The sequence below is a fragment of the Pteropus alecto genome, unplaced genomic scaffold, assembly GCF_000325575.1.
Source record: "Pteropus alecto unplaced genomic scaffold, ASM32557v1 scaffold75, whole genome shotgun sequence".
In the NCBI taxonomy this organism is placed as follows: domain Eukaryota; kingdom Metazoa; phylum Chordata; class Mammalia; order Chiroptera; family Pteropodidae; genus Pteropus; species Pteropus alecto.
This window is the reverse complement of record NW_006440638.1, coordinates 20,348,023-20,369,577: the sequence shown is the minus strand read 5'-3', so window position 1 is coordinate 20,369,577 and position 21,555 is coordinate 20,348,023. Positions and strand designations below refer to the sequence as shown.

The 21,555-nt window shown below is 48.7% G+C and overlaps 1 protein-coding gene across 1 annotated transcript in view; it reads right to left on the bottom strand.

Moving 5' to 3' along the window:
- FAM3D (family with sequence similarity 3 member D) overlaps positions 1-16,972 on the bottom strand; it is a 34,626-nt gene extending 17,654 nt beyond the window's left edge. Inside the window, exons 1-3 of the mRNA XM_025050860.1 lie at positions 16,804-16,972; positions 2,991-3,041; positions 1,106-1,213 (exon numbers count right to left, since the gene is read on the bottom strand). Coding sequence (XP_024906628.1) covers positions 1,106-1,213; positions 2,991-3,003 — 121 coding nt within the window. The 5' untranslated portion in view covers positions 3,004-3,041; positions 16,804-16,972. The remainder of the gene's footprint in view (positions 1-1,105; positions 1,214-2,990; positions 3,042-16,803) is intronic.
- Between the last annotated feature and the right edge of the window lie 4,583 nt (positions 16,973-21,555).

The window sequence follows — 21,555 nt, the reverse complement described above, 5'->3', positions numbered from 1 at the left end:
CTGGGGCTCTTTCCTCTAGAGGACACCCCTGAGCTCCACTCCTGCCCTGAGCCTCCTTCACTGACCTGGGCCCACCTTCTCCAAAACCATCAGCACAGCCAAATCAACCTCTAGCACATAAAAGCAATGCCCTGGGCCTGGAGACACGGCAGCCACCTCATATCTACATCTACAAGGGGGAATTGGGCATGTTTCTTAATCTCTCTGAGATTTTCTTTTCTCAGACCACACGTAAAGCCACACCATGGATCACCCCATGGGGCATTTGTGCAGATTAAATGAGACTATGCATGTAAAGCAGCTAGCCTCCATCACCCATCCATCACCCATTCATCATCCATCATCCACCCATCTATCCTTTCTCCATCCTCCATTTATCCATCTATCATCCATCCATCCATCCATCTTTATTTCATTTGTCAAATGTTTACTGAGCATCTGCTCTATACCAGAGAGAGAGATGGATGTATATAAATTAAATCTTTGCCTTCAGGAAGCTCACATTCCAGAGAGTGCAGATAGACCACAATGAAGAAAACGAATAAATAATGGACATAATCATGTATGAAGATGATACTTTGAAGGAAATCGGCTGACATGAGAGAGTCTAAAGTAGGAGGATGGGGGCATGGCTGTGGCAGGAGAAGTCAGGAAGGCCTCTCTGGGGAGGTAACATCTGAGCAGAGACCCGAAGCCTGAGAAGGAGCTGGCCACAAGGAAATCCGCACGAAGAGGGTTCCACGCAGAGGAAAAAGCAAGTATAGGTGGAAGCCACTCAATGCACAGACAGTTTTCTCCCTTCTTCCCTCCCTCCCTTTTCTTCCTTCCTCTGTTTTTCCTTTTTTCTTCCCTTCTTTCTTAGGTCACATTTCCAAAGTGGCCTTTGGTGCACAAGTTTTTGCTAGGACTTTGGAACACTTCTGTGTTCCCCACGGGCTCCAGGCTTTCAACAGACTGAGGGTGTACTTGCCTCCCCCCCTCACCCCCAATGACTAGGGTCCCAAAAGCAGGCCTATACCCTGCCATGTCTCCTGGGTCAACCAGGGATGGAGGGAGGAATAGGCCTGGTCCATAGGCCTTGTCTCCAGAAGTGAACTGCACTCACCCAGCCAGCGGGGCAGACGAATGTTTTTTATGCTGAAGCTGGTATAGCTGTGAATAAAGATCCACAAGGTGATCAGGAAAAAGGTGAAGGCCAGGAAGCGAAGCAGACCTGCAGAGCAAGGAGATGCTGCCATGAGACCGCGGCCTCAGACCACATCGCAAGGCCATGTAGCAAGACGATGTGCAAGTCCTTGCCAGATCCCCACCCCGAACCCATGTCATGCGACCCTACATTGTAGGTCCACACCACACCCACACTGGGGGCCAGTCCATGGCCCCCTGAGATGAGATCAGTGTGAATCTGTGTGACGGTCAAATGGTGAGACTGTGCTGCGAGGTTACCTGGTGGGACAGCTGGGAGAGAAAGTTAGAAATGTACCTTCCTGGAGCCCTCCAGAGGATCTTTAGGGGTGTGGTCTGGGAATCTGCACTATTATCCCACGCCCTGAGGTGGGGCCTGAGAGCTACAGCAGGAAAGCCGGTGGCAGGCTCTGCCATAGACAGCCCTGGGAGGCGAGGCCTGCCCCTAGGAGTCTGGAAGGCTGTGTGCAGTGCTCAGGGCAGCCACTCACTGCTGTGCTACCTTGGGCAGGAGACTGGCCTCTCTGAGTTGGAGTCCCTCAGTCACAGAGTAGACATGGTAACACCCTTACCACCGAGCCCGTGGTTTGTCGAGAGAAATGTTATAGTTGTCACCAGTAGGCAGCCTCCAAGGTGGCTTGGGGGGTTGGAGTTAGTCCCCCACACTTTCTATCAACTCCCTCTGAAAATCACCACAAGTAACCACACAGTGCTCTCTACAGGAACACACACTGGTCATGCTAAGGTGGCCGCCCCTGCCTCACACATGGATTGCTCTTTGACCTCCCACCCATCACTGGGAAGAACGCTACACCCAGGATAAACCGTCCAGAGCTCCCCGTTCCACTCCCTTTCCTCACTATTCCACGAGGGCGGGAAGCGGGCTCCAATACACTTTCCAGCTGCCTTCTGAATCAAATCCAACTGTCTGACCAAGTTCCCTTGTTTCTCACCTGACCTTCGTCTTGGTATCCCCTTCTCCTCAGCCCTGCATTCAGCTCTGTGACCTTGTGCTGGTCTCAAGCTACTTAGGGTAGGGGAGAAGGCCCCCTGAGTCATGAGCAGGGGGCTCAGGTCTGTGGGGTTTCTCATCTTTCAGGGCACAGTATGGCTGCAGGCACCCAGAATTCCTCTTGGGGATCAGCTCACATCATCCAGCACTCGTTTTGTGCCAGGCACTGTGTCAACAGCTTTACATACATTATCTCATTTCATCCTCAGAGTAACCCTCTGTGTTGGATACTACTGATTATCTCAATTTTATAGACGAGGAAACTGAGGCTCAGAGAGGTGGTCACTTGGCTAGTAAGTGGGACTTGAAACCAGGGCAGTCAGTTGACTCTAAAACTTGTGTTTTTAACTCCCTCACAGCTGTTTGGGAATATAAATGAATTGTATTCATTTCCTGTTTGGTGCCTCAGTTTCTCTCTGTGTAGACTAGAAGGCAAAGGCTTTTAGTGCCCAGCCCTGTGGTATGAGGATTCTAGAAGAGTCTTCCTCAAAGCAAATATTTTGTCCCTTATCAGGTGTTTCCAGACAAGGAATCCCCGTGATCTCAGCCAGGTGGGGTCACTGTGCCGAAGCTTCTCCAGCCCTTCATCCTAGAGACAGGAAGTCACCTCTTCCACTCTTCCAGGCTCGCCCTGGATTCATTTTTTTGGAATTCTGGCCTGACTACTTGCGAACAGATATAGCCAAATGACCTCCGAATCAAGGATGGGCAGACACTGCTGACGGAAAAGTGATTCCAAAACTAATTTTGGACCTCAACCTCGAGCCTTAGAATCCTCAGAGCCTGGCCCTACCTGATACTCTCATCTTGTCCAGGTGAGGGGTGGCTTGGGGACAGCGTTAGCCTGTGGAGAGAAGAAAATCAAATTGGAAACTGGAATCTGGGATCTGACAATGAGTAAGACTGAAAATTAGGCTCGGGTGCCTCTAACCGAGCAGATCCCTGTCCTTTCAGTTTGGTTCCTCTTCATCTTCCTCATGAAACAGGGCAGCCGTTTTCTTCCTCCTTTCTCTGCCTCCACTCTCCTCCATTTGCTCCCGAAATTTTATATTCAATATGTTTTTTTTCAAGGAAACAGAGGAAAGTGCAGTCTGCCAGCTACCGTCTCCTGGAGAATTGATTTATTCACTCATCCATCCATTCATCCATCCATCCATCCATCCATCCATCCATCCATCCATCCATCCATCCATTTGTTCGTCTGTCTGTTCGTCCATCCATCCATTTCTCCCTTCCTCCCTCCAGTGAGCCAGGAGACATTGAGTTAGCTAGCCACAGGGAAACCATCAGGGAGCAGAAGCTCAAGAGATCTTTGCTGATGTAGCAAAATGAAAAGTAATCGGGACCTGAATATTATAGGTGAGTTTTCACCAGGCACCATACATGCATTATCTCCTTTAATCCCCACAATCCCCGCTTTTAGGGATGACTAAACTGAGACATGGTTAAGCCCGGAGTTATTCAGCTTGCAAGGGTCAGAGTCAGAATTTGGATGCAGGCCTCAGGCTGCCCAGTACCCACAGGGTCCCTCTGCCAGTGCTTTTTGTCTCAGAGGAGAGTTAAAATTGGTTTCCTTCCTTTTTGAGTCCTGAGAAGGGGTAGGGTCATACCTGGATCCACCTCTCCCCTGTGCCATCCCCCAGGGCTGGGTAGTTACTAGTGATTTGGCAGCTTTGAAAACCCCCAGCAGGTCTCTAGAAATGCAGGGTTGCAGAGAGGGGCTGATGGAAACTATCTCAGGTCTCAGACTCCCACAACTAGCTGGCGGGTCTCTGATGGCAATGACTTACTCCCACCTCTTTTCCTGTCCCCTCACCACCTCGGAATATTCTTTTTCCTAAGAATCTATCTCAACAGACATGGTGTCCAAAGCCCAACTGCCAAAGATCCAGATATGAGATAGGAGACCTGGTGCTGAGATGGTCAGGCTGGGGCAGTCCTTGAGATTTAAACAGCAGCAGCAGCAGCAGCAAATGCAAACCAAAGTCTCCTCTTGAGAGTAATAAAAATCCTCCCACCCACTCTGGCCCTCCCCCTCTAGGGTCTTCCAGGTAAGGAAGCTGAGCTGTCACCTGGGCCCACCCACAGAGATTTTGTAGAACTTAACTTCTTGAAATTCAAACGACCAATTTTTTTTTTTTCAGACACAAAAATATATTGTGTTCTTCAATGTTTTCAAGATGTGAGGTTCTCGGATGTGGTCCCCCATTTGCAGAGGATCTAGGAGAGCTGGGGGCTGGACAGGATGGAAAGACAGGGACAGAGTCAGACAGAAGGGAATAGACAGACAAATGGACAGACGTGGATAGCCACAGAGCAAGCATGTACACTGACTAGAGAGACAAAGATAAAAGACAAGGGCGAGAGGGAGATGGCAGCGATCAGAGAACAAGACGGGGGTTGGGTGGGGAGAGAGAGACACAGACGAGAACAGAGATAAACTAAAAAATATGACCTGTGTACACCCAGATTTAGAGGTAGAGAGAGAGAGACTGGCATTTAGAGAGTGAGAAGAGATCAAAGGCAGAGAGAGCAGGTGAGGGCACATACCTGGGCAAGGGGCTAGCTTCTTGCTGTCATGCCCACCCAAGCGAGGAGTCTGGCTTCTGAGCGGGGGTGGGGAGGGACAGGTGGCGAGGGCTCTGCCAGCCTGGTGTCCCTCTTGGCTCACTCCCAAACCACCCACTCAGCACTTGTGAGGCTTTCTGCTCTCCTGAGTCCCCAGCCAGCTCACCTTGCCAGCCTGTGTGTGCTTTGGAGTTGGAGCCCAGGACTGACCTGTTGGGGGTGGGGAAGGAGGGAGAAAGTCACCAGGGACAGGTATGTGAGCAGGGTGGAGCAAGAATTTCCTTTACAACCTCCAAACCCTAAACAGTTTATTTCCTCCTTGTTCCTGATGAGACGCTTACAACCTGTTATTCAGGTTAGAAAGTTCTGGGGCAAGGACATGGGGAAGGATAGCCTACTGTCCTGCATGGTGGCTTGATGGGCCCAGGCACAGATATGGTGGCCCTAGGGTGGTGTGCGATCACAGATAGACGGGGTGGGAGGGTGGAGTGTGGAAAGTAGGGGGTGGAAACGGGGGTTGGAGAGGTGGGAGGGTACAAATTGCTGAGAACTGCCTCGCTTCCCTGACTGGAGAGCCCATTGTCCGCCCTCACTATCCTTGAGCCTCTCTCTTTGTCCTGCCCATCCCCCTGGACTCCTTCTGATTTCTGGGAGCAGGTCTGGCCAAGTGCATAAACCCCCCTTTTTTTCCCATGGCAGGCAGGGCTTGACTCCTGCAGGCCTAATACAAGTCACAAACTGAGGAAGTATTTGAGTATTTGGGGACTGAATGAATTAGATTCTTACATAGTCCTGGAAGGTTAGGATGATTAAACCACCAGCTAAAGAAGAAAGCTGAAGTTCAGAGAGGGCAAGTGACTTGTCTAAGGTTGCACAGCCAATTTTGGATTTTATTCCTGAAGCATTCGCTGAGCACTCATGGGAAGGCAGGCTGTGTACCAGGCATGAGGGATATGGCTGTGAGCGAGACACTGTCTGGAGCACCCTGGGTCTTTGCATTGCTAGTCCCTCTGTCTGAACACTGTCCGTTTCATCTGCTTCTTTGCCTGGAACACTCCTCCTCATCCTTCAGGTTTCAGTGTAGAGGTCACTTCCTCTGAGAAGCCGTCCCTGACCCTCTAAGTCAAGGTTAAACACTTACTTGTGGTCCTAGATTGGGAGACATCCATCAGGATACCCCATCCTGTCCAAAGGGGCTGCCATCCTGTCCAAAGGGGCTGCCAATTATCTGCTAAACTAGATAATCTGTGAGTCTGGGGCTGCCAGAGTCCCTTCCTCAGCCATTACAACACATCATCTCCTGTCGTAGACAAGTCCTACCAGAAGATGCAAATACAAGGGCTGAGCAGTGGGGGCAGTACATGTAGTTTTGGTCCTGAAAGAATCAGGCAGTAAAAAGCCTATGATGTTGGGAAAGAGGATGGATTTGGGAATTAGACAAACTTGGGTTTGCCACTTGCTAGTTGTGCGTTTTGGGGCATACCTCTCTGGCCCTTGGTTTCCTCTTTTGTAAAATGAGAGTGATCCTATTTACCTCTCTTGAAAGGGATGTTGGGCAGAGAGTTTACCTCTCTAGAAGCGATTCGCTGGCCTGATGGCATCTGTCCCAACTCTTCCCTGTTTGCAGGCCCCAGTCACCCTGTGGCTTCCTGTTAGTGCACCTCCACCACAGGATTCCTACACAGATGTTTGTTCTTTCTTCGGAAACAAAATGCCATCACAGTATCTCTCTGCCTGATAGTTTGTGACATTTCTTAATGGCCCTATGGGAGCTGGAACATCAGCTTCTTACTGTTTCCCAGAGCCCTCTGTACAAACAGGCCTTTAGGCTCAAACGTGACCTTTCCTAGAATCCAGATGGATGGAAGAAGACTTACTCTCTTTCCTGGATGGAAGGGTTGGAGAGAGCATCTTGAATGGAGAAAAACGTGGGTATTTCCCCAGCTTAAATCTGGCCCAATGGTCCCTATTGCTCTTAGGATAAAGGCCAAAGTATTTCATGTGGCTTATAAGACCTTTCAAGATTTGACCCTGACACGAGGGCGACCTTGCCAACATCAGTATGTGCTGCCCCTACTCACACTTGCTCTAGCCACCCATAGCTGCTCTGAGTGAGGCTCTCTCCTTCCCCAGCTTTGCACACGCTTTTCTCTCTACTTGGAGTGCCCTTTCTGGCTTCCTTCACTTGGGCAACTCTTCCTCGTCCTCAGGTCCTTACTCAAGCAGACCTTTGCTGTGGAAACAGAACTCAGAAGCGGTTTCCTAACTTATCACAGGGATCCAGCCAACAGTCCCTCCAGAATCAATCCTAATTCACAGGTAAAATGGAAACTGAGCTCTGTCAACATGCTCTGCTTCTTCCCTGATATGGGCACTGGTCACGGGTTTGACTTCGCTATCTGTTTACCAGGTCATTTCTAAAAGGCTGTGAACTTGAGGTCAGATATGGAGCTTGATGAAAGGGTTGCAATTAGCACCAGCTGTAGCTTTATGGCTACACTTTTATTAGATTTAGACTTTCTGTTTTTCCAGCACCTGCTGGCAATCAGATTTCCTCCTCTCTGACCAGAGCCACACCTCAAATTACTGGCCCAATGCCAGAACCCAGGACTCCACGAAGCAGGGAAAATACCATTTAGATACACCTGGGAGGAGAAATGGCAAACGCATGGCACGTGTGCTGCCTCTTGATCCGCCTGTGCCCATGGAAGACATCAACAACTGATCATGATCTTAACCCCAGAACCTTTTCAACATAGCACTTTAGGCAGAAGCAATCAAGTTCCCCTCCTATATTAGAGGTTTACTAAAGAAGGAAATAGGGGATACTCACCATTTTAGGACATACCCTTATTCTTCTATCACAAGAACACGTGACACTCACCCGAGGGCTTTCTCTTGGCCCATCTGGGGGCAGCTGGGAGAGCCAGGGAGTGCATGCCCCTGGGAACAGCCCTCAGCTGGTATGGTTAAGAGTTTGAGGATAATGCCCTAGCCTTCTCCTCCCTAGATGGGTGTTCCAAATTTTGTCCCTTCCCTCCTTCCACCAAAGTCACGCATTGAGGTCTTACACCTTGGTACCTCGGAATGTGACCTTATTTGGAAACGGGTTGCAGATACGATTAGCTAAGACAAGGTCTGTAGGGTAGGCTCCCAATCTAGCACGACTGGTGCCCTAACAAGGGGAAATTTGGACATAGACTCACATCCAGCACCATGGGAAGTCTGGAATCATGCCGCTGTGGAACTACCAGAGCCTGGGAGAGGGGCTCCTCTCCTGGCTCCTTCAGGGGGAGCTCGGCCACGCGGACACCTTGATCTCAGACCTCCAGCCTCCAGAACTGTGAGCCAGTACATTTCTGTTTAAGCTGTCTAGTCTCTAGTACTTAGTTACGAAGTCTGAGCTGACTAACACAGTGGGTCAGACCTGAGGCCTGCTCCATTTTTGTCACCAAGAGTCCCGCAGTGGAATCAGCCTCAGTTGCTCACAGTAACCTGGTGGCTATAACACCCTTTATAATAGGGGTTCCCAACCCCCTGGCCGCAGACCCCTGTTAGGAACCAGGCCGCACAGCAGGAGGTGAGTGAGCGAAGCTTCACCTGTATTTGCAGCCGCTCCCCAGCACTAGCATCACTGCCTCAGCCCCACCTCAGATCAGCAGGCATTAGATTCTCATAGGAGCACCAGTCCTTGGTACCAAAAAGGTCGGGGACCGCCAATTTATAGCATCTTGCCCTTCCCTGTCTCACTTCCCCACTCTCCTGCCAGTGCCATCTGGGGTCACTTCCCAAATAAACTACTTTCCTTTGTATCTTTTTCTTGAGGCCTACCTCTGAGGAAACCGACCCGAAACAGCATAGAATCTACCTGTCCTTCCGTCCCTTGGGATTCCCAGTCCTGGGCTCCCCGTCTTTCCACAGCACCATCCTTCTCCTCACTTTCGACCGAGGGCTCTTCTGAAGAGGCCTGGGCAGGGGCCTCTTTGTTCCTTCCTAGGCCACACGGAGAAGCCCCTCACATTTTCATTAACCTCTGCCTAGGGGCACAACCTGTGTCATTCCACCCCCAGGAAGGCAAGCCGTCATCTGCCTCCACATCCTCCCGGGGGCATGTTTTTCTGACTTTTCTTGTTTGAACCCCAGGCCCTGAGAACCCCTCCCTGCACTTCTGTCAGGAGAGAGGGACCAGACTGCTTTCTTGGCGAGCTCTTAAGCAAGACTTGCTTTAGCTGATAGTAAACATAATAAATTACAAAGAAAATAAAAATAGCTATTTTTAGAGTACTTACTATGTACCTGGAACCAGGCTAAGAATCTTACATAGACATCGCACCAACCCCTGTGAGTTGGATACACTACTGTCTTTAGCTCATAGGAGAAAGCAGAGACCCCAAGAGAGTAAATAACAGGCGGACGATCTCATAGCTGTGGTAGCAGAGCTGGGTTTCACACCACCGACCACAGACAGCAGAGGTTGAAAACAGTGAGCATGGCGGCCGGCAGGCCTGAGACTGACCCTCGCTCACCATGTCCCAACAACGAAGGGAATGGGCTTCGAAGAGAGAGGCCTTTGTGCCTATAGGAATAAGGCTTGACTCTTGAAAAAAGTAGGTGTTTTAATTGGCGCTCAAAGGATGATTCTACACCAAGAAAGCGTCCTGGCCTCAGAGATAATGATTAAACGCCACTGAGGGCTCGCGTTTTCCTTCATCTGAGCAACTGAACATTTGGGGCGGGGGCGGCAAACACGAGCATCTGTGCAGCCACTCTGCAGCCCCCACCCGTGGCTGACCTAACGCAGGGAGCACAGCACTTCCGGCTAAGCCCGCGAGAGGGCGCAGGTTCTTTCCCGTGTGAGATGTATTTGCCATCCCTGGGGCGGGGCCTTCTCGGGGCGGAGCTGGGGCCAGGTGCAGCTGGGTCCTCTCCACAGCACCCGCCTTCAGGAACCAAAGGAAACCCAGTGGAGGACGTGGCTCACACCTCCCTCTTCCCACAGACAAGCCTGAGACAGCACTCAGTCACGAGCTGAGCAGGTCCTAGCCCTTCGAGTCCACTTGGTCAGGAGTTATTTGTGGACCTCTGTTATATCATTTTAAAAAATCCATCTCAATTATTCACCCTAAAATATTACCTGAGAATCTCCTCTGAGTGATTACTGTGCTGGGGAGTGGGAACAGCACAACCAAGAAGGTCCCTCCCCCTTCCCCCCTCCCCCCTTCTAGAAACACGCAGTGTAAGGGTGCAGAAACAAATGTGTGGGTGGTACGCTAGCAGGTGCTCTAGCAGGGGTTCCTTCAGGGAAGCTCCCGGCCTGGGGGTTTATCAGAGAAGACTTCCTGGAGGAAGTGACATCTAGGCAGATGAAGTTCTCCGGGAAGGCGTTTCAGGAAGAAAGAACCGCATGAGCAGAGGCTTGAAGAAGAGGCAAAGCATGATACTCTGCTTTGAGACAAAAGTGAAGGGGGGAAGGGGACTGAATCATTGGGGTCTTAAGGACTGGAGTAATGGCTCTGGGCTTTGTTAGGAGGGCAATGAGAGGCACAGGAAAACTTAAACAGGGCCAGCGATGAAACCTCAACTCAGCTTAGATAGAAGAGGGAGCACTTCCTCCAGGAAGCCTTCCTTGACCCCTGGCTCCTGGCCTTTCCCTGGCACTCTGAGAGTTCTCCTATTAAGGCACTTTGTGATGCTGCATGGTCAACACTGATTTTTGGCCTGGCTTCCCTTCCAAGCAGTAGCTCTTGAGTGCCTTCTTTATCCATGTCCCTGGTTGCTAGCACCAAGGCACATAGTAGATATGCAGTAAGTGTTGTTAGAGGGAAGTGGATGGCTTTCTGTTTGGGAAAGAAAATAAGGGAAGAAAAAAAAACTAAACGAACAAAACAGGAGCTGTTCCCTCTGCCCAAATTGTTACTTCCTTTTTACCTCATGCCCAACATTTTTCTCCAAAGCTGAACGCTGTCCACGAGACCTGCTCAGACTTTAGAATCTAACTAGGCTTCTCCAGAAATTCAAGCTCGGGTGATTTCCCTAATCATCCCTAGAAATTCTGTGCGCTAAATGTTGTCACCAAAGGCAGGGGGGCACTACCTATTTTTTCACGAGCTTCTTTCTGTTTTTTTCATCTGTGGGAGGGAGTCATTGCCAGGTATGAATTCTGCATATGTGGGTGTGGGAGAGGGAGTGACAGGGCCTGAGGGAGGCAGACTCAGGAAGAAAGAGCTCGATTGAGGCAGAGAGACGTGAACAGAACAAAGAAGAAGCAGAGACGCTAAGAGACTGCAAGTGACGCACACACATACATCATGGCTCAGGGAGGTTCCTCAGAGTCTGGCCTAGAAGCAGGGAATGTTAACCCTGCCCAGACCCATTTGTCCCTTGCCCCGAGTTTCCCTGAACATTGACCATCATGGCCCAGGCTTATGTGCAGTAATCAAAGTAAAAGAGTCTGCTTTTCATTCTCTAAATGGTCCTTCTTGTAAACTCTCAGTATTTACAGGCCATTATTGATCATGTCGTCAATACAGAGGGAGATAAACAGCAAATAAATCTATAAACAATAAGTCTAGTGGCTCCAACAATTTGTCCCAGTGACATTTATTTTGGAAGGAAATAAGCCCATTATTTCCATGATGCCCTGTTTTAATCTTATTTATTGGTTTTAATGGTTTTCTCCAGCTCCAACCAGTGGTAGAATTATTGGGCCGTGTAGTGCCACACAGCAGAAGATGCAAGAAGCTATGAGGAGATGCAGGATTTTCAGTGCTCTTACTCCTCAAGTTCCTAGGACGTTTCCCAGGACAAGATGACAGGCTCTGCTTTGAGACTCCTCCTCGTTTTAACTGACTTAATCCTACAGCAGCTCACTGAGAAATTTGGGGAAACGGAGGCACAGAGCTGTCAGGTGGTAGGAGTCAGAGGAAGAAAGGATCTCAGAGACAAACCAGGCAGAGAGGAACCCAGAAGCCCACACTCTTAACCACTTTGTTCTACTCCTCTAGACCAGGGTTTGGAAGTTTTCTGTAAAAGACCAGAGAAGAAATGTTTTGGGTTTTGTGGGCAGTATAATTCTCAGCCACAGCTACACAAAACTCTGCTATCGTAGTAGGAAAGCGGCCGTGGTCAGTATGTAAATGAATGAGTGTGTCTGCATTCCAATAAAACTTTATTTAAAAAAAAACAAAAACAAAACAGCTGGTGGGCTGGATTTGGCTGTGGGCCGTAGTTTGTGGACCCCAGCTCTGGATATGGCCCCTCTTAGCCTAAGATTGACATGAGCCCTGGAGTTCCCTTTACCGGCCTTCAGCCGTCCTGGGTTTGGTTAGCTATGGTGGTGGAGAAGGAACTAATCCAAGGGATCAGAGAGAGTTTCTAAGATTCTGTCCCTCCTTACCAGCTAGTGTCTTCCTCATGGGTCCAATCTTTGCTTTGCAGGGCTCAGCTGACTGCACTCTCTCCTCATGTGGGCTTTCAGGGGAACTTTCCTCCCAGTTCACCTGACTGGATTATCACCTGAAGGTACTTGCTCAGTGCCCGACACTAAGGAGGCCCTCAGTAAATGGCAGCTGTACCCATATTTGCACCTTCAGGTTTGTAGAGGTCTCATCTGTTCTAGGAATTGCAAGTCTGTATAACATGACAGTTAAGAGTGGAGCCTTTGGACCCCTGTCTAGGTTCTGCCATGAGTCTGTGGACACAAGCCTCTCTCAGCCTGCTTGTCTTTACTTGGCCATGCAATCTCTAATTCAGTGAAGATTAAATGTGAGAATACACTCAAAGAGTATGGTATGGAGGACAAGCAGGCCCCTTGTTCTCTCCCTCTGTGCTTTTACCCCTCCCTCCCCAGGAGGCAGAAATCCCTCCAGGATCAGAGAAAAAATGGGCTCAGAATAAGGAATGGGTTCCTCCAGGCCCTGACAGACAGCTGGAGAAAGGAAGAGGTTGTATGGCCAAACATGCAGCTGCTTCCTCCCCAGTGACTGGGGAAATGGGATAATCTGAGGCTGCTGGGCCTCTTTGGGCACATGAACCCGAGAGGTTAGTTTGTGCCTCTTTGCTGAGAGTCTGGCTATGAGTCACCAGAGAGGACTACCTAGATCAGGGAGGGGCTGCTGGAGCATCTGGATTCACCCCTGAGCCATGGCAGGCCTGCTATTGGCCTGTCTGAATCACGTCGGTGGGTCAAGCATGAGGAAATTCACCTCAGACCCAGTGGGTAATTTTATTCCTGTCCATCAGAGGCAGCTGGGTCTTGGCATCTTTGATTAACCAAGATGGCAACCTCCACAATGAAGTCTAGAGCATCTTGGGAAGGCATTGGGAGATAAGTCCTACCTAGGGAGGTGTGGGGTCCAGCGAGCTCTGAAGGAGAAAGAATCTTACTAATAATCATAATATTGATTCTAATAAATATTATTATTCTTAGTCTGTCTGTTCTGAGCCCTGTGTCCTTTCATTTAATTTCTCTCAACAATCTTGAGAAGCAGATTGTTTTATTAACAGCATTTTACTCATCAGGAAGTTGGGGCTTCGAGAGATTAAGTGACTTGCTCAGGTAGAAAGTGACTTATACAAGTAGAATGACTTATGCAATATTGTCATTCATTACTTTAGAAACTAAATGGAGTAGGGATGGTGGAAGCTAGGGTGTGGTGGATATCTGTTACTTTGGTCATCTGTACAGCATCCGTCCTCCCTTCTTCTGGTGACTTCCCTGACTTTCCTTTGGGACCTCTCCCAATCCTTGCTACCATCATGCAGTTGGGAAGGGCTGGCCCCATTTCTGGCTCCAGGGGTGACCACATGGCTCATGCTTAGCTGATGAGAGCGGTCCATTTCTTGGTCACAAAATAGGCTCAGAGATGGGCAGGTGACTCAAGCTGAGGAGATCAGAGCCCTCCCAGGATTTTGATGGATTTGCCAGGAGAGAAGAGCTGCCTTTCTGTTGGGGTTGCTAAGTCAAGACAACTTAGAAAGGAGCTGTTGGTTGGTGTCTTGAGGAGAACCTGTCGAGAACCCATTTGAGAGTAAGACAAGGGAGAAAAGAATCCCAATGATGGAGGACAGAGTCCTGGAGATGCCATTTAAGCCCAGATATCAATCCTTGCCTTAAGTAATAATTATCTCTGGACTTTTCCATTATGTGAGCCAATATAGGTCCTTTATTGGTTGGGCTGGTTTAGTTGTTTTTGTCACTTGCATCCAGAAGAGTACTACCTGATACATAAGGATTTTCTCATTTTAAACCCTAGCTACAACTGCAAGGAAGACTCAAATTAAATTCCCACCTTACCCCCTCCATTCTGAGGTTCGGACATCCTAGACTTTGGGGAGGCCTAAAACTTCAGGCAGACTCTAGGCTTCTGCCCAGCATCTTTAGCAACCGTCTCCTGATGGCTTCTCTACCAGGAGCCACATCGCTCCTGACATCTTCGTCAGAAGACTGTTCCTCTAAACAGAACCGATCGTATCTGCAGAAAGATCGAAGCCCTTGGCATAGTGCCTGGGTCTCAGCCTCTCTCTCGCTTTGCTGGTTGACTCCCAGCTCCTACCTCCATGCTTCTGTTCGTGGCGTTTTCTCTACCAGGGCTGCCCTCGCCTCTTCTCTCCCAGGGAATCCTATACTTTGCAGAATGTCGCTTCCTTTGTGATGTCTCCCTGCTGTGGCCCATTACTTCTCTCTGCAATGCATGATCCCGTAGCTGGACTGCCTGGGTACAAAGCCTCTCCCTAGCATTTATGGCCCTGCCATCTTGCGTAAATTTACCTCACTTTCTTAGGCCTCAGACCTTCATCTGTGAAACAAGGATAATATGACCTACCATGTAAAGCTGTTGTTATACTGAAGTGAGATAATTCACGTAAAGCACTTGACACCATTCTAGACACCTTCATATGAGTTGCCTATTATTATGATACTGATCACATAGAACTTGTTCACATGTCTCTCACCCACTCCCCCCAGTCTGTTTACTTTGTCATTTATCTACTATTTCATCTGACACACTGCGAGCTCCTGAGATGGTGTCTAATCATTTCGAAATGCCTAGAACCATGCATAGCTCTTAGCCTGTAGTAGTGCTCAGCTCTGACCCCAGCCCCATCCTGTATTCTGTACCTACTAGGTGCCAGGCATCTGGATAAGTGCTTCACATCTTTTTCTGAATTCACATCAGTCAAACTCCAAGAAAGTTATTAATGTGCCCATATTTTTTTGACATAAGGGAGACTCAGACAGATGAGGCAGCTTGCCCAAGGTAGCACAGCTAGAAAAAGGGTAGAGCTGAGACCCAGACTCCAAAGGCGGAGCTCTCCTCATTACTTCTGCATCTTATCTCCCTAGGCCATACCCTTGGGGGCCACACCTTGACTTACTCACCCTTGCTTCTCAGAGCCTCCCAAAGCAAACATATGGCCTTCTCCAAGGGGCCTGCCCTGTGGGAGTCCAGGCTGGCCTGGGACTGCCGCCCCTCACACAGGCTGACAGCTGCCCACTAGAAGCCATGCCAGGATGAGACCAGCCCATCTAATATTAGCTGGCCTGGCATGGCTCGAGGTGGGCAGTCACCAGCCTGGATGGGGGGATGGCAGATGCACTAGAGCAGACAGATAAATGGACAGATTTAAGCAAACACTGGACAAAGCCAAACTACTCCTCACAGCTGTGCTTGGCCTCGGAGTAACCACTTCGCTGACCTTACCTCTTACTACCAGCTTCTGCCCTCTCCGTGCATAACTGGCCCTCCTCCTCCCCTCCTCCTTCTACCCCTTCTCATAGATTCTGCTGTGCACCAAATGCTTATCTCCCCTGCCCTCCTGCCTCCGCCGACATAACTTGGCAAAATTAATCTCAGAGAAGTCTGTCCTGACTCCCAGGCTATCTCCTTTATGGCACATGTCAAAACTGTTTTGAAATGACTATCTGTGCAAGTTGTCTTTTATTTTCTGGCTAGAACCATACCTGTTTTGTTTTCCTGTCTTGTTAATCATTGAATCCTTGTCTCTCTGACAAGCAGTTTCAATGAATGCTTATTGAAGGAATAATCTGGAAAGATACTCCTGTGTCAGCTCTCTCCCAGCCATGGACTTAGGATCAACCGCATCATGGAGGAAGTGCTGCAGAGTGGTGGGAGCACAAATACTGCAGCCACACTGCCTGGGCAAATTGTTTAATCCGTCAGCACCTCGGTTTCCCATCTGCAAAATGAGAGCCGTAATGGCGCCTTCCTCACAGAGGTGACGTGAAGACTAAATGTGTTGTGATATAGAGAGTACTTAGCGCAGAACCTGGAACATACTAGGTGCTATTGTATGCGTTCCAGTGATTATTATCCTACATGCCTGGACAGTGAGAACTACAGGGAATTAATACGGGATATCCAGACTATCAGCCCCATTTTACAGATGAGAAGATTGAGGCTTAATGAAAAGAAGGGATTAGGCTGACATGACACAGGCAGGAAATCTCTTAAGACCATGCACCTTTGTTGTAACTTTTCAGTTCATTATATTCTGAGAAAAATGAATGTTGGGGCCAAAGAACAGCATTCCTTCTTTCTTCATTCATTCTTCAAATATTTATGTGGCTCATAGTTGGTGGTCCAATGTGTTTTTTGAATGAATAGATAAGTGAATGAATGAAGAAATATCATGAGGCCTTTGCGATTAAGGAAAAAAGCCAGCAATGTGGGCTGTGAAATCCCTGGCTTGCATACTCCACTTCATTCTTATGCTGATGGCAGACGTAATTAATCAATCATGGTGTATCGTCGCCCTGAGCCTGAACCCAGCCTCAGAGTCCTCCTCACGGTCTACCATTAATTGACCAGATTTGGCCCCTCAGATGAATTCTGTGTGCCGTTCTCAGTCTGACCTCAGAAATCTCTTTTGATTATGTGGTTTCCTTCTTCCTCTCCTTTCATCTTTCTCTCTTAGACTCTTTTACTTCTTATTTTCCACCCATGCCACCTCCATTTCCCTTTCTTTCAGTAATATAGATCAGAGATATTGCCGTTTGCATTCCGATTGAAACTTACCTGAGGGCTCGAAGCTCCCACTTCCCTGTTTCAGTGGAGAAGGTGAGAGGGCTATCTCCTTTATGGTACCTTGGATCCCTGAGCCAGCTGGATCGCCTTCGGTCAGCCTGTTGAGAGAGTCCACACTCCTGGTCTCAGAGGGGCTGGAGCCTCCCAGGTGGGCCCTTTAGATGCAGCAGGCCCAGAGGAAGAGGGACAAAGTGCCTCATATGCACTTCCTGGTGGGCCAGCTCTTTCTGGCTCTGCCCGGGCTCTGCCCCACTTCTGGGAGGCTTGCCATAAACTCTCCCTGCCTTGTTAATCTCACCAGGAAGAAGGAAGTGAATGTAAGGGCTCGCTGGCAGGAAATGAGTCTAAAGTCTTGCCTGGCTGAGAAACCACCTGGAGCTATGGCTAGGGCCCAGGCTGTGAGTATCTCTTCCTCAGAGAGCTCTCCTGGTCTTGGCAGAGGAAGTTTGGGGTGGCAATTTGAGCAACTTAATCAGGAATGATATACTACAATTGCTATCTGAAAACACAAAACAAAACACAACAGAACACCCCCCCCGCAAAATAAACCAACCTTATGCTCACAACCTCTCCAGGCCTTGTGGGGTGCAATGGGACCTGTAGAGTGAGTTAGAGAAGGTACTGCTACCTGCTCTGAGGTGGTGGGCCAGGGTGGGGGCTGATGAAGGAACCAGGGAGGAGATGAGCCTGGGAGGGGAGACACATACAGGCTATGGGTGGGGATGGGGCAGCAAAGGAGGAGGGGATCATAAGTGACTGCAGATCGTGAGCCTGGATGGTGGAAAAGGGTCCCCCTTGATCAGGAGCGAGGAAAATAGGAAGAGGAAGTGGTCTGGGGAAAAGATTCTGGATTTGGCTGGGGGCACATGGAGTTGGAAGTTAAAGCTGAAGAGAGAGGGAGGGAGAAGAGAGTAGGGCCAGTATGTGGTAGAATTTCAGTGCAACAGCGAATGCAGTGTTTAATGCCTCTCGCTCCCCAGGACACGAGGGGGCATTTAGAGGGGCTCAGTGTCTCCCACTCCCGATAGAGCACCTTCAGGCTTGTCACTACTCATGATTCTCATTTCTGAGAACTTATCCCCTTGGGATGAGTTCTTTCCCAGGAGGCACCGAGTTCTCCATGGGCACCTGGGGGCCTTTCTCACTTGTTTGCTAGCTTCTGGTGTCCAGAAGCATCTGGTGCATCAGGTGATTTCTAACCTGACTGTTTTCAGAAAGGATGTGTGGCCTCCTTGAAATGAATATCCAGGGACATGAGGTGAAATAGCTGCTTGGAAGATAAAGACAAATCTCTAGAAGCTGGTGCTAGGATAAGGTTCCTGGGCACTGAGGTGGCCCCCAGGCCTGTGTTCTGGCTGCCTAGCTGGTCCTTGGGGAGCGGAAGTGGGCTCCCTAGGGGCGTGTCCCAGGGCAGGCCATGCTTTCCTGCATCCTGACTGGTTTTGGGCCTGACCTTGTGTCTGCTCCTGCCTCCTTTCCTCTCCTCTCCCCTGTCTAGACAGTTCTGCTTTAGTGTCGCTTCTTTGCTCTACCCTCCTTCCCCGCCCCCGGTCCCCCACTTTCCAAAGTAAACAAGCAAGTCATTGAATTAAAACCCTGGTAAGTTCTACCTAGCAATTCTATTCTTCTTCTTCCCTCTTCCACTCTTGAGGACCCTGGAATACATTGTGCCCCCTGGATGCTCTAGGACACTCTTCCTAGCTTGTCCCTATCAACTGATTAGCAACCTTAATTCCGTCTGAAATTTCGATTTCCTTGTGCCAGGTAACTAATATTACATATTCATGGGCTTTGGGTTTTAGGACTTGGACATCTTTGAGGACAATTATTCTGCTAATCGCAGGTGTAATCCTGTTTAATTTTCTTTATAGCATTTACAATAGCCTGAAATTAAATTTCCTGAATATTTTTGACTTGTCACCCATCTTGCTTGACTGGAAAGTGAATCTTTGAGGGCAGGGGCCTTGTTGGTGCTGCTCACTAGAACAGCACCTGGTATGCAGCAAGTACTTAATTATAGTTTGCTGAATGAATGAATGACTACTAGCTCATTTATGCGTTGGTCCAAGAGCCAGGAGCTGTGACTCCCACTCTACCTTGAGCAGTGTGTGACCCTGGGCCTTCCCTCCCCTCTCTGGGTCTCTGGCTTCCTCACAACAGCCCTGGGAGGCAGGGGAGGCCCAGGGCATCCCACCTAGAGCTCACGTCTTAGAGAAGCTGATTATACCATAGTGAAATCATCCCTTAGCTATCTTTCTCATGGCAAAGCCCTCACTGAAGCACAACCTGAACAAGCCTCGGAGGGCACAATCTCCCCAGTGTTCACTCAGAGAGGAATCAGCTGGTTCTCGGCATGGGTGCTGCTTTCTGTACATGCCAGGGGCTGCCTGCCTCCCCCAGCCAGCCACACAGGTGGACAACACAGGCCCTGTAGTAGATGCTCAATAAACTCTGACTGTGATTTTGACACTCCTGGTGAAAGGGGCCAGGATGCCTTCTCTTCTCTCTTGGATGAGAACACTGAAAGAATGGGAGTTTGTGTCAAGTCTGGTTTGGCAGGAGGTCTTGAAAGTGAAATTATTGGTGTTGGACAATTGATTCATTTCCTTGGTTAGTGTTGGTGCTAAAGGCCGACCTAGCGGCCAGCAGGCAGTGGAAACGGTCTCCTTTTCTTCCATTGCTGACAGACTCAGGCAGCTGCAAGCACTCAGGGGAGCGACTGTAACTCAATAGCATATTTCTCTTATTTAACTATAAAAAGAATACAATTCCGTTAGGAAATTTTGGAAAACACCGAGTAGTGTAAAGGAAAAGATATCAGGCAAATATAACCTCCCTTTGGGAACAATGTCAATATTTTGGCCTATTTCCTCCCTGGTTGTATGATGGAACTCTTCCTGTGCATCCAGTTTGTACCCTTCTCTGTTCACTTATCATCATAGCTGAGGCGTTTCCCATGTAGTTGAAAACCGGTAGATGTGACTTTTTAATGACTGCGCACTATCACATGTTACAAAGCACCATCTCCATTTACTCTCCTCAGCTGCTGGTCATTTGCATGTGTGTGTGTGCACATGTTTATAAATGCGCTGTAATTAATTTTTGCAGGCACATCTTGAGACCTGTGTGCACCTTTATTTCCTCCCTTTTTAAAACAATGGGACCAACAAGTCTAGCTTCCTATCCCACAAAGCTTTTTGAGGCAAAAAAGGAGAAAACTGATATCAAGGTGCTTTCAAAATCATGGGGAAAAGAGCCATTCAAATGGAAGGGCAGATTTTGAGCACAGATTCTTCAAGTACCATCTCTTCAAGGGGTGTGTGTGTGTGTGTGTGTATGTTCCTTAACAATTGGAAGATCCAATGAGTGTGGGACAAGAAATAATAGTAGCAGTATTTATGAAGCACTTACTATCTGCCTGGTGCTCTGTTAAACAAGGCACATGGATAATCTGAATTCATCCTAACAACAACCCTCCAAGGGAAGTACAATTATTACTTACAAATGAGGAATCTGAAGCACAGAGAGGTTAAGTAATTTGCCTATGGAGATACAGCTAGCAAGCAGGAAATTCAGGAGTCGTGCGTGCGCGCGCGCACACACACACACCCCTCTGAGAGCCACAAAGTCTGCAAAGAGGGCACCGGAAAACTGTAGTAGCACCTTCCCCGGGGCTTCAGAATATCAGCATTCTCTGAAATAAGGTGCTTTTTAAAAATTGAGCATATCCCTGGCAGGTAGACATACTAATCTAAAGATTATTTCCCCAGAGCTTGGGCAGTTTCTGAATTAGAATGCTTCACTCAGGGCAAAAAGCCTAGAGGAACAGAATCCACCCTCCGCATGTCTGAGACAAAATGGCAGAGTGGTGTCACTGTGTATACGTACGTGTGTGTATCTTAGTGTGGGTAGCCATTAGTGAGTAAGTGTATGTTGCTAGGGTAACAATAAGCATGTGTATGTGTATGTGCACAGAGGTTCACAGATGTGTGTGTTTATATAAGCTGTATTTGACTTTCTGGGTACCCAAAGGCAAAAGAGTTGGTTTATTAACAAAATAAATGTCCACCACACTGTTTTGTTTTGTTTTTTTTTTGTAGTTCTAATCTTTGAGAAGAAACAGGACTAGACCTAGGCAGGGATTTCTTTGTATGACCTTCAGCATCATATTAGAAGGGTTTTTCACAGTAACCACGGGCCTTGATCACAAAAGGAGCCAGGTGTGTGCTGAAGCCATGGGAGAAAGGCACAAAGCATTACTATTAAGGGCGCCATCAGTAAACTACCCACAATTTACAGTTCTTCACACCCTCGTTAATTGACCAAATCCAATGTGGCCACATGTGCCTTGTGCCTTGATCTGCTATGTAATAAAATCAGTGCCTTGGCACGAGAGACACAGCCAATGATAGCATACAAATAGAGTTAGAAATTTCTTTTGCAAGTATTAATAATTCATTTCTTCATTCATTTCTTTCAATGCTACTGCTATTCCTTTGAACAACAATGACAACGAACAATGGGAATAGAAGTCTTTCCATTGATGCCAGGACTGGAGTGGGCAGCCGGGCAGAAGCTCTGGGGCTTGGAGGCCTGGGTCACCAGCAGCCTGGCTGAGCTGTTCCTCTGGCTGGGGCAGGGACAGAGTGTCTGAATCAGGTCAGAAGTGCAACATAGGTCTCACTGAGCTAACGTCAAGGTGTCATAGAGCTCTACCCCCTTCTGAAGGCTCCAGGGGAGAAT